This window comes from Leptonotus elevatus, chromosome 5, assembly GCF_054856555.1.
Source record: "Leptonotus elevatus isolate MCC_2025b chromosome 5, RoL_Lele_1.0, whole genome shotgun sequence".
Lineage (NCBI taxonomy): Eukaryota > Metazoa > Chordata > Actinopteri > Syngnathiformes > Syngnathidae > Leptonotus > Leptonotus elevatus.
This window is the reverse complement of record NC_141243.1, coordinates 9,159,326-9,173,540: the sequence shown is the minus strand read 5'-3', so window position 1 is coordinate 9,173,540 and position 14,215 is coordinate 9,159,326. Positions and strand designations below refer to the sequence as shown.

Sequence of the window (14,215 nt, the reverse complement as noted above, 5' to 3'; positions counted from 1 at the left end):
AGAAGACTTACTGATCCGTTTTTTTTAAAGAGATACATGTAAATATGACTACTTCCTTAACTCAATCCCACTCCTTCATTTCCTGTCTTCCATGATTGGACAAGCATATTCATCCAGGTGAGCCTGACCTCGGTAACCACGACAACAATGGCCAGACACACCTGGATTAGTCAATTTGTCCAATCATGAAAGACATGAAATGAAGGAATGGTATTGAGTTCAGGAAGTAGTGGATTTGTGCAAAGAGCTCATTAGGAGAAGTGGCAACATTCTCTCCTCTAGGTTATGGGCAATGGTGGATGGCCTTATTTACCAAAGAAAAATATCAAGCCCAACTCTGGGAAAAGGTTATGATACGACGAGACCAAGATTGAGCTCTTTGGCCAAAGTGACAAAATGTTATTTGTCGTAAACACAACAGTGCCTAACAGTCACCAAAAGAACACACAGTGAAGTGGCAGCAACATGCTCTGGGCCTTTGTTATTCACAAAACACGTAAACAAGTGTTAATATTTTTAATAAGTCTTATGAAGACCAAATCAGATGTACATGATTAACTACAGCACAATTAAAAGTCACCGGAACTCTAATTGAGGTATATTCTATGATAAAATGCATGTACACAGAGCTTATAAAATACAACAAAGTGAAAACGGCCATTCTATGACAACCAGTGGATGAACTGCAGGGTTTCTTTCCAAAGTTGCCCTTCAGACTGGAGGCCAACTTTTGGCAACGTCCTGATGCAGGGCCTCAGGTAGCCACTGGCAGTATGCAGACAGCAAAACTGCGGGGATGGGAAAAAAAAAAAAAAAAGTCACGGTGAGGCAAAAAGATGTTAAAATCTGACAATCAAGTTTTGGTTGTCAGCTATATATATATATATATATATATATATATATAAAGTCCATACATTTATTGTCAGTCTTCCACATAGAGAGGAGAGCGTCTCTGCAGTCGACTCTCTGCGACACCAGAGCTCCCAGCACTGCTTCTGTCCTGGGCTGCAACCTACAACACAAAGTTAGAAGTCAGGCTTCTTTCTTTTTCTTTTTGAACATGAGGAAGCTACTACTGTATGTGTGAGTGAGCAGTGACTGACTTGGACCATGATTTCATCATGATGGAGGGGTTTGACAGCAGATGGCTCCTGTAGGCCTTCAACTTAGGACATACCTGCACAGCGCACATGAAAACTCACACTACAGACCACCTTGCACATCATATGTAAAATTTATAACGTTAATTGCTAGGGTCCTAATAGCTAAACGCATGACAACAAACATAAATAATATAAAAATACAACAAAGCATCTAACGTTGGATTTCCCATATGAATATAAATATTAGGGGTGTGCCCAAAAATCGATGCTCATAAGAATCGCGATTCTCATTTAGTACGATTCAGAATCGATTTTAAATGTCCCAAAATCAATTTTATTTAAATTATTTTATACCGCCTTCCCTTTGTTTGTGTGTCCCTTTATTGGGAGCGCTGTTCATGTTGTACCCAGTTTGGCCAATGAGGGGCAGTGTGGTTCCACGCGGTCTGATACACTTAAGTTGTAGCCACATTAGAGAGTAGAAGGAAAAAGTCGCGATCAAGTTATTCCAATAAAAGTTTTGTTTGTTTTTCAGCGTGGAGCCGTTCTTTTGAGGGATAAAAGTGCCGCAAATAGCGCGCTAATTAGCATTAGCGAGTCAGACTGGAGTAGATCATTACGACATCTTTAAATTGAAGCAAAAATCATTGTCAATCAAATCACTTTGAATCAAAAATCTTTCTTAATCGGAAATCGATTCTGAATCGAATCGCACACCCAAAAATCGGAATCGAATTGTGAGACATTCAAAGATTCCCACCCCTAATAAATATAGCCATATTGTAATTCTATTATTAATTATTTCTCCACATCACTCAGAAGTTACTCGTATTGGGTGTAAATTTGCATATTCTGTCCTTTATCAACTGTGTTTTTGTACTATGCTTGAAATAAATCCATTCTGTCTGCAATACCTGTCCATCTAGAATAAACTGAGCAAACAGTTTGTATCTCTCCAGACCATCGGGGTACTCCATCTCCACTGCGGGAAGCTGCCAGGCCACTCGGACTGCAAAACAGCACATTTCGTGTCGAGAGAGGACGAAAGCCACAATGCGCAGGATGAACGGTGACGTCATCGGTCCCATCTTACAGAAGGTGCTTGAGCGGTGACACCTGATGCTGCCCGTGGAGGTGCAAAACCACGGCGCCGGTGATTCCAGAGGAGGGCCAAGATGGCAGTACTGAGGCAGGAGCTGAGGGACCCACTCGGCTTCGACGGCGGACACACCTGGCGGGAACACAATAATCAAATCAGCAACGAGGAAGCAACAACTGAAATAATGTGGTTGCGTAAGTGTGCACGCCCTCTTGTACCTGATCACCCAATCACATTAAATCATGTTAAATGAGAGCACATACATGCCCAATTGAAAGTGCCTGTGATTTACACCTTGGTTTTCATAAGACTAAAACACATTTTGCACAAGTGTTCGGGAGATGTTGCTAAGTAGGCGTGAGAATCTTTGAATGTCTCACGATTCGATTCAGATTTTTGGATGTGCGATTCGATTAAGAACGATTTTTGAATGACAATGATTTTTGCTTCAATTTATAGATGTTTAAGGAATCGTAATGATCTACTCCAGTCTGACTCGCTAATGTTAATTAGCGCGCTACTCGCGGCACTTTTACCACTCAAAAGAACGGCTCCACGCTGCAAAAAAACAACTTATTGGAATAACTTGATCGTGACTTTTCCGTCTACTCTCCAATGTGGCTTCAACTTAACAGTGTATCAGACTGCGTGGAACCACACTGCCCCTAAGTGGCCAAATCGGGTACAACATGAACAGCACTCTCCCAATAAAGGCACACACAAACAAAGGGAAGACAGTATAAAATAATTTAAATAAAATCAATCGATTTTTTGGCACACCCCTATTGCTAAGGTCCAATCACAGGGCAGGACTTACAAAAACATCTCAATTTGGGTACATTCAAGTACCCTCTGTATACAGCATAAAAAAGTAGGCGGGCTCACTGACCTCTCATGTACATCTTGGTGGTCTCCATTATCTCCTGATAGACGACAAACTGAGGCAGCGTTTTAAACAGCGGCGATGACGGGTGAATGAACACCGGGTCGTCAATGAGAGGTGTCTGCGGAGAAGAAAAAGGGTTGAACATGTACGAGTGTTTCCAATTATGGTTATCAAAGGCTCACCTTATAAGCGTCCTTCCATTTCGGATTCAACAATTCCTCCACCTGTACTCTCCGGGCCAGGTGGTCGCCGAGGCCCGCTAGAGTGATCTGTCGCAAGCAGACCACCTGGTGCGCTGTAGGGGGAGACATCTTGGGGTCGACGAACACGCCCATATCGGGGCACACGCTGTTCACTGGGAAGAAATATGGTATGATATCATGTGTTTATGTCGCACTTCACATGTTCATATACTGACCAGAAAGCACATTATGACCATTGGTGGAATTGATTAAATTACAACATTAAGGTAAAAGGTAATTTATTTTAGTACTTCCAATTTAAAAAGTTTCATATCATGTATAGATCAGGGGTCAAACCTTTACTGTCAAAAGAGTCATTTTAGGCCAAATAAAAAATCAAGCAGGAGACGCAAAATATTTAAACATTGTGATGAATGAAAGTACCGTGTGTTCGTCTAATCTAATGTGCTGAGGCCCCAAGCTAATTAGAGCTGCACCATAACAGAAAAATATGCAGCATCCAATACGTGGATATTCATTTTCTTCTCTTTTGTCTTCTGCTTTTGGATTTTTTGTTGTTGCAATTTTTCATAAATGTTTTTACTTTTCTGCCTTTCTGTCAAATTTCGGACATTTTTTGGAAATTTTATGGACATATGGTAATTTGTTGGGGAATTTTAAAAATATATATTTTTTTGCTAGCACTTCTGACATTTTGGGCAATTTTGTGGACACTTTATGGTAATTTTCTGGATTTCTTCTTTTGTTTTTAGATATTTTATAGGTAATTTTTTAACATTTAATTTTCTGCCTTTATTTTATTTTTTTTACCTGACTTTTTGACATTTCCAAATATATTATATGTAATTTTCCGCCTTTCTTTCGTTTTTGAAATTTTTAAAATTCAATTATCTGACATTTTTGGCAATTTCATGGATATTTCAATTTCCTGCTTTTCCTAATTAGCATTAGAGAGTCAGACTGGAGTAGATCATTACAATCCCTTACACATCTTTAGATTGAAGCAAAAATCATTGTCGATCAAATAATTTTGAACCAAAAATCGATTCTGAAGAAAATGTTTTGCAGACCCAAAAATCGGAAGCGAATCGTGAGACATTCAAAGATTCCCACCGCTAATATTAGTTCCTTGAGCTAAATGTTTGTCTGCTATGTTTATTAATGTTCTTACAACCGAAATGGTGTATAATTGTGTGATGCACTACATTGGAGTACCTGCATTGGTGAGTTGACTCCTGAGTCGACGGATCTCCACCATCGCTTTGTACCTCAGGCCGTTCTCCTCGCAAAACGCGGGCGTGCAGCCGGCGAATTCGCAGGCGCCGACAGCACCTGACGTCATACGCACACATGTGTCAAACGTTTCAGGCGGTTTCTTGCCAGGGATGCCACCTGAGACAAAACAAACGTACCCAGCATGACCATGATGTCCCCCAGCAAGAGCGACGGCCCTTGCCCCGCCCACAGCCTCCTCATTTGGGCCATCCGAGCGCGACGCTGTGAGAGCTTGGAGCTCTCGTCTTCGCTACCTGCAGGTCTGAACATAAAAAGAAAAAAATCTTATGGATGACAAAATTACAATTCAGGGGTTGTCAAACTTTTTCCAGAATATACAGTCTTGTCTTCCCTGCGGCCAAAAACTTTGAGAACCTTGCTCCTTACCTATTGAAGTCTTCAAAAATCTCCCGGACTGTCATGGCAGCGACCACGGCGATGACGTAGGGCAAGCACTCCTGCTGCTGGCCCAGCGCCAACATTTTGGCGTAGCGTGGTGCTACAGGGAAGGAGGCCATTGCTCTGCCCAACGGGGTTATGGGGCAGCTCAGCCTTGCTCGCTGCATCTCTTTCATGCTGGAAGAAGACAATGGCACTTCATAAACGACACATGTCCAACATGCAAGGACATGTCGGCAAGTAAATACTGCATACACTGTAAAATCCTATCAAAACAATGGCTTCAAATTGTTGCGACATTGTAGAGTCGCCATTGGTTAACGGTGATAGTTACCTTCCAAGGCGAGGTGGTTCTTTGAGAGCTTCTAAGGAGACCAACAACTGTTCTGCTGCCACGAGAGACTCAGTAGAAGGAGGAGTAGGGAAGGGGAAATTGACCACCTGCAGATCGTACATGTGATTATTTGCACATTTATTTCGTAAATAGACTTACGGTGACGAACTGCGACAGACCTTCTCGATGTTCAGGTCCTTCATCTGCAGGACCAGGTCGTCCACGGGCCTGCGAGTGATCTCTGCTTCGGAGAAGTGACTGAAGTCACCAAAGACTGCAGATGAGTACAACCTGCAGGAGAAACATCGCTCGAATCAGTGTTACCTAACCTTTATCGATAAAGCACAAACAGCGGTGCCTTGACTTACAAGGTTAAGTTGATTTTGTCTCGTAACTCAAAACACATGCTTAACAATAGTGATGGGAAAATGAGGCTTCGTGAAGCTTCATGAAGCGCTTGTGATATTTTGTGACTCTTGGTTGAAAGATAAAGGCTAGTGCAGGGGTCAGTAACCTTTCTTGCCAAAAGAGCCATTTTAGGTCAAATAAATAACCAAAAATCTGTCTGGAGCCGCAAAATGTCTTGGGGTTTCAGTACATTAGACTAACACTAATTAGTGTTAGTCTTATGTACGGAGGGCCCACGAGCTAATAATAGCTGCACCAGAACAGGAAAAATATGCAGCATCCAATACGTAGAGATTCATTTTCTTCTACCTTCTGTCTTCTATTTTTTGATAAAATAAATTTTAAAAAATCAGACTTTGTTTTTAATTTAATTTTAAGTTTTCTGCTTTACTGTCAAATATCTGACATTTTTGGCAAGTTCATGAACATAGCATGGTCATTTTCTGCCTCTCTTTTTTGTGTGTGGATATTTCATGGCTATTTAAAAAAAAAAAATCTTCTACCTTTTTTGCTATAAATTTTCTGACATTTTTTAGCAATTTTGCGAATATTTTATGGTAATTTTCAGGATTTTTTCTTTTGTTTTGTTGTCATTTTAAAGCTACTTTTCAAATGTTTCCATTTCTGCTTTCTTTATAAATACATTTTCAGACTTTTTTTGTGGCAATTCTGTGTATATTTTATGGTAATTTTCAGGATTTCTTCTTTTGCTTTTGGACATTTTATGGTTAATTTTTGAACATTGTCTTTTCTGCCTTAAAAAAAAAATTCTGACTGTGGGAAATTCCAAAGGCATTTTATGGACATTTTTGGGATTTCTTCTTTTGTTATGGTTACTTTTTGAACATTTTCTTTTCTATCATTTTTATTCAATTCGCTGACATTTTTGGCAATTTCGTGGACAGTTTATGAACATTTTCTGTTTTTCCTTTTTGGACATTTCATGGTCACTTTCTGGACATTTTTAGAAAAATTTAAAAACCTTTTCATCTACGTTTCATCTCTCTTTATCTGACAACTTGAAACATTTGGAATATTCAATTATTAATTTTTTAAAAATCGAGTTCATTAATTTATTCAAAGAATATTTAATCTAAAAATAAATATTGGTATGTAAAAAATATTAATTTCTACAATTTTTTTTAAGAGGTCCACTGGAGAGGTACCAACACATGTGGCTCCAGAACCGCAGTTTGCTGACCCCTGGGCTAACGCAATGGAAATCGATTACATTTCCACAGTGCCATCTAGAGGAGTCAAAAAACATCACAAGCGCTTCATGAAGCGTCATCTGTCCATCACTAAACAACATCATCTAAACTACTCTGACCTATAACAATGTCCTGGCTCCGTTCGTCCCGCTCTGCCCGCCCTCTGATTGGCCGCCGCCTGCGAAATCCACGTGACCTTGAAAGACGACACGCCTGTCACACGGTCGTAGAAGCGCTTCTTCACGCGGCCGCAGTCGACCACGTATTTGATGCCCGGGATGGTCAGCGAGGTCTCTGCCACGTTGGTGGCCACCACACACAGACGAGTGCCAGCGGGAGGAGGCCTGAACACCTGCATTAAAAAAAAAAAAAAAAAACATTGCGGGGAAATATACTCTTCATATGCTACATGTTATAAATTGTGTGTCGATGATTTTACAGAGGTTATGCTACAAGAGTAAAGCTACATTAGTTATTTTGGTTAGTGTGTTCACCTTGGCCTGTTGCTCAGGAGCCAGCAGAGAGTAGAGCGGGAGGACGTACATGGGGATGGACGGGTCAGCTTTCTCCTCTATTGGGACAAAATGCAACCTCGGTAATATTTGACGTATTTTCACGCCTCTCAAGAGTCGTGAAATGAGCAGCGACTTGCCTGTGCCGCCAGAATCGTCTCCAATGTCCAAGTCGGAGCTTTCGTCCTCGTCCTCGGCTATCCCCGCTTCTCGGTCCTCGTCTCCTTCGTCCACAGGCTGGGCGGAGTAATTATCCAGGTCGATACGAGGCAGTGACTGCAAGCGGATACAACGCAATGTTTAATCATGTAATCATCTATCAATGTGGTTGACCGAGAGATACGTACAACATTCTTTTTCTGTTTGGCCCTCTTGAACCTGTTCACCGCTTCTGAGGTTTTGGCCTCGTCGTCACCTGAACAGAAAAATGCTCTCAAAATAAGCCAAAACATACATTATGTTTGAGTGAGCCACACTTACCAGTGTCACCCTTTTTGAAGGGGAAAGCTTTTCTCAGTTGTCTGCAAAGGCTGTGAACCTCCGCCTGGCCGGTAAGAAACACCAGAATGCCCCCTGAAGCATGGATACGGAAATTGAGTCCACAACTGGAAGCACAAAACTCCACTAGGTGGTAGTTTTGACTCTATTTATACTCTGGCGTGACTTGTGTTAAATACAACTTTAATTAGAATTCGGACTGCCATCCTAATTGAGTTGATAGCAGCAAACGAGTACCAGCTGGATTTAAACTTCTGCTTCTAACAAAGATTTACTATTTACGGCAAGAAAAAACTACTCAATAACCGAGTAAAATTCTACCTCTGGGCACAATGCGAAGCGGGAGTCTAGTTAATGTAAGATATTTTAAACTAAAAAGAAAAACGTTGCCACAGTTAGAAGTGGAAATTTCAAAACACACATAGGGAAAAGAAAAAAAGAAAAAAATCCCTAAAAAAATGTGACTTATAGCCCCAAAAAGTAATATAAAATTTACTAAATGTTTAAATATTTTTCAGCTATAATACAGGGCAATTTGACCTGCATCGTAACAGCATTGTTGAAAAAGGACAACTGAATTCCACGACGATAATGCAGAAGTCTGCTTGCGAGGTAGATTGATCGAGCACAGCCGCGAATAATTGACACCCCTCAAAAGTTGAATAGAATTGCCGAAATAATAGTTAACACCATAAATATACAACATCTAATTGACATGGTAAGAAACACTACAATACAATTAACTACAAATTCAGTACAATTTTGCCACATTACAGAAATGAGTAAATAGGCAAGTTATTCTGTGAAAAAGACAGGATAGGTAAAAAAAAAAAAAAAAAAAAACATAATCACAAAGGAGGCAAATTTACAAATGCTGAATTGCAAATATGCAAGGGTCCACTGTATTCCGTTTCCCAATAACATGCCTCTCTAGTAGCGAAAGAAAAAAGCAAATCATAGTTTGTGCACCTGAAGGCAGCATACGGTGGATCTTGCAAGTCTTGTGAAACATCTCCCCCGTGTAATCATCCAACGGGGTACGTTTGTTGAAATGTATGGTGACAGGAAACTGTCGAGCGTCCACCTTGATGATTGGCGGCGGCGTCTTGAACAACTTCTGGTTGTCGGTGAAGTCCTCCACACGCAGAGTGGCCGACATGACCAGCAGCTTCATGGACAAACCTTTCTGAAGACGCACAAAAACCATCGGGTAACGTTAACACTACATACAATTTTAAAAGAGAACACACACACACATTGTATGTCACCTTGTTTCTAAGGGGAACTATACGAGAGAGCAGTCCAATGAGAATGTCCGTGTACACGCTTCGCTCGTGGGCCTCGTCTATGATGATCACGTTGTAACGTCGCAGCAGGAAGTCCTGACATAAGAAATTGGGAAATCTCAAGTTTTGCTGAAATGAGGACATCTTCAAGTGGTGATTAAATGATCAAGTGTTACGAATTAAACCCTGGATAATAAATACAGTAGATTTTTTTTTTAGACTTAAGTTTCTACTCCACCTTCTGGATCTCCTTCAGAAGAACGCCGTCCGTCATGAACTTGATCTTGGTCTCATCCGTCACATTGCCCTCGTATCGAATCTGATAGGACACCACGCTAGACACCCAAAAACAAACATGACGTCACCATTTTAAAGCGGCTGAAGACCTCACCTGCGAGAATGTTACCGCGTGGGCAGGTTCATCTCTTTGGCGACTCTGTGCGACATGCTGACGGCTGCTACTCTTCTCGGCTCAGTGATGCCGATGATGCCAGTGTCACTGGAGGGGAGACAACAACCTCGTCACTGCCTCTTAACACTCAAACGTTTGAATCAGGATTGCAATCGTTTCAAAGGCTGCATGAACGCAACACGCACTGAGGACCAACTCACCTGGCGTAGCCGGCTTCGTAGAGAAACTGAGGCACTTGTGTCGTTTTCCCACTTCCTGTCTCTCCGCAGATGATGACGCAGGGGTTTTCTTTCACAGCCTCCATGATGACCTGCTCCTCGGCCAGCACCGGCAGCTTCAAACGAGCCTCCTAAAGCCAACAGACAAGATCGGCAGCTGACATGGCCATATATGAAGAATATACTAACAAAACCTCAACTGCTATATATATGTGCTTGATGTCCAATTCGATGGCCAGTGTTTAAAGTTTTTTTTTTTTTTATCACTGCAGTGAACATTTAAACAAAGCCATACATTTTGTACATAAACAACACATGAGGAAAAAGTGGTTTACTGTTTCAGTGCCAAACCTGTATTTTTGGTGATCTGTCAACCGGGATGAAGACAGCCGGCTGTGATGTCTTCATCACGTCATTGGACATCGACTCCTCAGTCTGCTGCTGTTCTTCCGTCATCTTCTCTTTTACCTCCTCACAGGGAGGACTTGTTTCCTTACACGCACTCGTCACCGGGGTTTGGTTAACTTCACTGTTTTCTTCCTCCTCCTCTTTACAGTCATTAGCATCATCATCATCATCATCATCACTCGTTGAGACATCACTAGTATCATCTACTTCCTGCTCTTCTTCCTCCTCTTCTACTTTCCATTTTCTCTTCCTGTTGGCCCCACTGACACTGCTGATCTTTGGTCCAGAAGCTCCTTCTACCACTTCATCAAGTGATCTGAAAATTAGAGAGGACTAAGGATCAACAACCACGCAGCTGCACTTATCCTTTAAATATTTAATTATGACACACACGTCTGAATACTTATGTTTTCTATGGAGGGAATTAAATAAGCTTAACACATTGCATTGCAGTGATATCAGACCTGAGTAGTTATCAGCCATCGAGCGACTCGACTTGAATGCAAAAAGTAAAATAAAAAATGCTATGGGGTATCCCCACCCATAGAACTTTCCCCCTCCTCATTTCTTTGTCTAAACATACTCTTTAGTGTGGTAGAGCTTATCCCCCGTGCCCAGTTTAGATGTGGTGTAAAGGAGCTTCAGTTCAGACTCTGGAACTTGCACCTCTGCCAGTCGTGTCAGGATGTCAGCTCTCTGCACATAAGACAATAATATTCATGTGAAGCAAAAGTGGAAAAGTTTGAAAACATTTCGGGATGGGAGTGCAGCCTTGTCACCTGAGCTTTCTTCTGCTTTCTCTCCAGCACTTTTTGCAGCTCCTTCTTCTGCTTCTTGGTGAGAGGCTTCTTTTTGGAAACAGGAATTACTGAGGACTTCTTCTTTTTTGCTTTGCAGGCCGGGAGCACCAGTGCGTTGCTCTCGTCTACACCCTTCAGTCTGGTCACATCTACGGAAAAAAATATTACAATAAATCCAACTAAAGCGCGTTGGCAATGCCAATTTCAGTCACCTAGTTCTACTACAATGTCAGTCTTTTCTGCATTTGTTGGTTGTTGAGGTTCATTCTGTAGTCTCCCTTTCCAGTTATGCTTCTTTCTCAGTCTGCCCATCTCTACCTAAGGGGAAATCATCCATGCGCGCATAAATATACCGGGCAGTGTTGAACCACGTCAAGTACAACAAATGTTATTCAAACAACTACTCGCGTCCAAAATTATCATAACATGTACAAACCGTTTATTTTCACGTAGCAAAAACATTCATAGAAGAACACACACTTTCTACGGTAGCTTTGCTTAAACCTCACGTGTAAACAGGAGCCAGTCCTTCATTTAAACGTACTCGTAATGAAAACGCTAACGATTCAATGGTTCCGCTTTAAAGCAAAATCAAATCAAAAGAGTTTCCAGAAACTAGAACCTGACAAAAAGTACTCATTGTTTATTTTATCCAAGAAAATATTGTCATCGACTTATTCATACGTTTTAGAGTAACTTTGCAGAAACCTCCCATGTAAACATGGTTGAGTCCACTCGTCAAATGTGTCCGTAATTAAAACGTGTACCCCAGATTGGTTCCGCTTCGAAGCAAAACAAAACAAAAGAGAACAAGATGCGAGAAACATCCATCCATCCACCCATTAGCCTAACCGTTTAAACAAATTATCAAACATGTTTGAAATTTTTTTTTACCACCCCGTGTCCAAAAAGCAACACAAATTATATTGCTGCCTGTTCAAACCCCCCCCACCCCCCCCAAAAAAAAAAACACATTTGTGGACACATGCTTTCTATTGCTTCATTTGCATGTTAATAACTGTATTTTTATGTGTTTTGAAAATAAGACTCTTGGGGAAATTCAACAACAACAAAACAGTTTAGGTCAACATGAGAATCAATGATTGTGTCTTTATTAACAATACAACAAAAAGTGACACAATTCCCATGTTGGACACATGAAGTGACCCCCTTTAAACACACGAAACACACTTTTTTATTATTATAAATGACTCAAAATGGTTTTGTATAACCTACATGTGATCTGGCATAGTTTCCAGGTCACCCAAGACCATAATAGGGTTAACAATAATAATAATTAAAAAAATATATTATGCTTGCTACACACATTGTTAAAAATACTTTAAAAGACCATTTTAGATACACAAACTTTATTCGAAAAGAGAAGAAATAAGAAATATATATGTAAAAATTGTACATATACAACAAAATAAAATATATATTTTTAGCCATAACAGCATTTGTGTTCTACCAACCAGTATTCAATTTCAAAACAAGATCCTGTTCAAAAAGGGCATAGGAAGAAGTTTGTTTTGTTTGTTTTGCCATTTTTGTGTTGAACACAGCAATTTCAACTGCTCCTGTCACTTAAAGGAAAATAAATATTTTCCCTCTGATTCTCCCCTTCTGTGAGGCTCTCCTCCTTGGTCCTCCTGGCCTCATTGGAGAGCTTCTCAAACCTCCTCAGGAACACGATGACAGCGGCCAGCAGCGCGGCCTGCACCAGCACAAAAACAAACAGGAACACCTGTGAAGTCAAAGCCAAGTCGCAGTACCAGTAGTGGCAGGAGTCCAGCATTTCCTCCTCAGTCAAATACTCCACCAGCCTCCCTCTGAAATGAGGAGGGGAGCTGCAGTTGACCTGCGGTTGGGCCGAGGGACTTCCGACAGGCCGTCGTCTCAACCAGGCTCGCAGGTAAAGGACGCCACAGTCGCACGCCCACGGGTTTCCGTGCAGGGAGACCTGACGGAGGGAGGAGAGTTTGTCCAGAAGCCCGTTCGGGAGGGTGGTCAGCCGGTTGTCGTGAAGGCGCAGCTCGGTGGTGTCCGCAGGGTAGACGCCGGGGAGGTGGGAGGAGGTGAGAAACCTGCTGCTGCAGTCCACCTGGCTGCCATGACAGGTGCAAGGATGGGGGCACGCCAATGAGCTTTGACCTCCAAAGATGAGAAGACACAGGAGATGGAGCTCCTTCATCCTCATGAATGACTGAAGAGAAAAACAAGCTCATCAGTCATCCCTTTTTAGCATCAAATAGAGGCCCTTTATTGTGTTAATGTCATAAAAAAAAAAGTACTAGAATAACCTGAAGTATTATTTGTAATGGGTTGCCCATTTATTGGTGGCACAAGAAATGTTTAGCATGTTTGCCTAAAAGGCCAGGATTCAAATTTTGGCTCCATTAATGAATTTTTTTTTTACGATGGGCTGTCTCGAAAAGCTACAGTAGCTCTGGATGCCGCAAACTCCTCTTTGTAAATAGTTGAGAAATTTTGACTTACCGCCAGCGTTGTATGTCGTCGTCCCTGTAAAAGGCGTGTTGCTCTCGTCAGCTTCAAAGTGAGTGTGATGCTGCCGGCTGGACCTCGCTGATAAAGACTTCCAACAGGATGTGTGCTGTGCACTATCTCACTTTATTTTCGTGCTAGTTCATCTCCTAATGAGCTGGTGAACCATTGTTTTATGGCCACAACAAATGTTTAATTCAAAAATATGTAGACGTTATTCGTTAGGGAACAAACACGCGTTTTTCCAACATTAGATTATGCAAATATTGTGATTAGACTGTGTATGAGTAGGATAACTCATGATCTTTTTTTGTATTTGTATTTGTGGTGGTTCTCATTTTTTTTTTTTACATCAAGCACAACCTAGAAAAACAGACTAACGTTAAAATAGTGTAGCATAGTAGGCCTAAATGTTCGTCAAAAAGCAGGATAGAGGTTTTAATTATTCAGAGCACATGTATTTAAAAAATACTGTAGGTCACTGTAACATCATGCAGTTTGAACAGTAACACTATGCTAAAATATAGATTTAAAAAAAAGTTCTTAAACAATAAAATCAAATGACTTGCAGATACAATTTTAATGATTTTTTTTACCTAAATAAACGTTAATCAAATTGTTCTTAAGAACGAGATAATAAATACAACTTAAATGTGCT

The 14,215-nt window shown here is 41.0% G+C and overlaps 2 protein-coding genes across 2 annotated transcripts; both read right to left on the bottom strand.

Annotated features, from left to right (window-relative positions):
* Positions 1 to 502: 502 nt before the first annotated feature.
* dhx37 (DEAH (Asp-Glu-Ala-His) box polypeptide 37) lies at positions 503 to 11,576 on the bottom strand. The gene is made up of 27 exons (XM_086076162.1): positions 11,489 to 11,576; positions 11,265 to 11,370; positions 11,032 to 11,201; positions 10,836 to 10,948; positions 10,196 to 10,568; positions 9,827 to 9,975; positions 9,621 to 9,713; positions 9,453 to 9,549; positions 9,197 to 9,310; positions 8,898 to 9,114; positions 7,911 to 8,003; positions 7,778 to 7,845; positions 7,571 to 7,706; positions 7,413 to 7,489; positions 7,038 to 7,270; positions 5,479 to 5,590; positions 5,300 to 5,406; positions 4,954 to 5,142; positions 4,704 to 4,828; positions 4,507 to 4,623; positions 3,271 to 3,443; positions 3,092 to 3,206; positions 2,197 to 2,334; positions 2,018 to 2,112; positions 1,104 to 1,177; positions 915 to 1,012; positions 503 to 788 (listed from the first exon to the last, which is right to left on the bottom strand). The coding sequence occupies exons 2-27, from the start codon at positions 11,362 to 11,364 to the stop codon at positions 712 to 714; spliced, it is 3,453 nt and encodes a 1,150-aa protein (XP_085932288.1). The 5' UTR covers positions 11,365 to 11,370; positions 11,489 to 11,576; the 3' UTR covers positions 503 to 711.
* A 554-nt stretch (positions 11,577 to 12,130) lies between these two features.
* Positions 12,131 to 13,604, bottom strand: gp1bb (glycoprotein Ib platelet subunit beta). The gene is made up of 2 exons (XM_086076783.1): positions 13,552 to 13,604; positions 12,131 to 13,258 (listed from the first exon to the last, which is right to left on the bottom strand). Exon 2 carries the CDS (start codon positions 13,250 to 13,252, stop codon positions 12,623 to 12,625), a length of 630 nt encoding a protein of 209 aa, XP_085932909.1. The 5' UTR covers positions 13,253 to 13,258; positions 13,552 to 13,604; the 3' UTR covers positions 12,131 to 12,622.
* Positions 13,605 to 14,215: the final 611 nt, after the last annotated feature.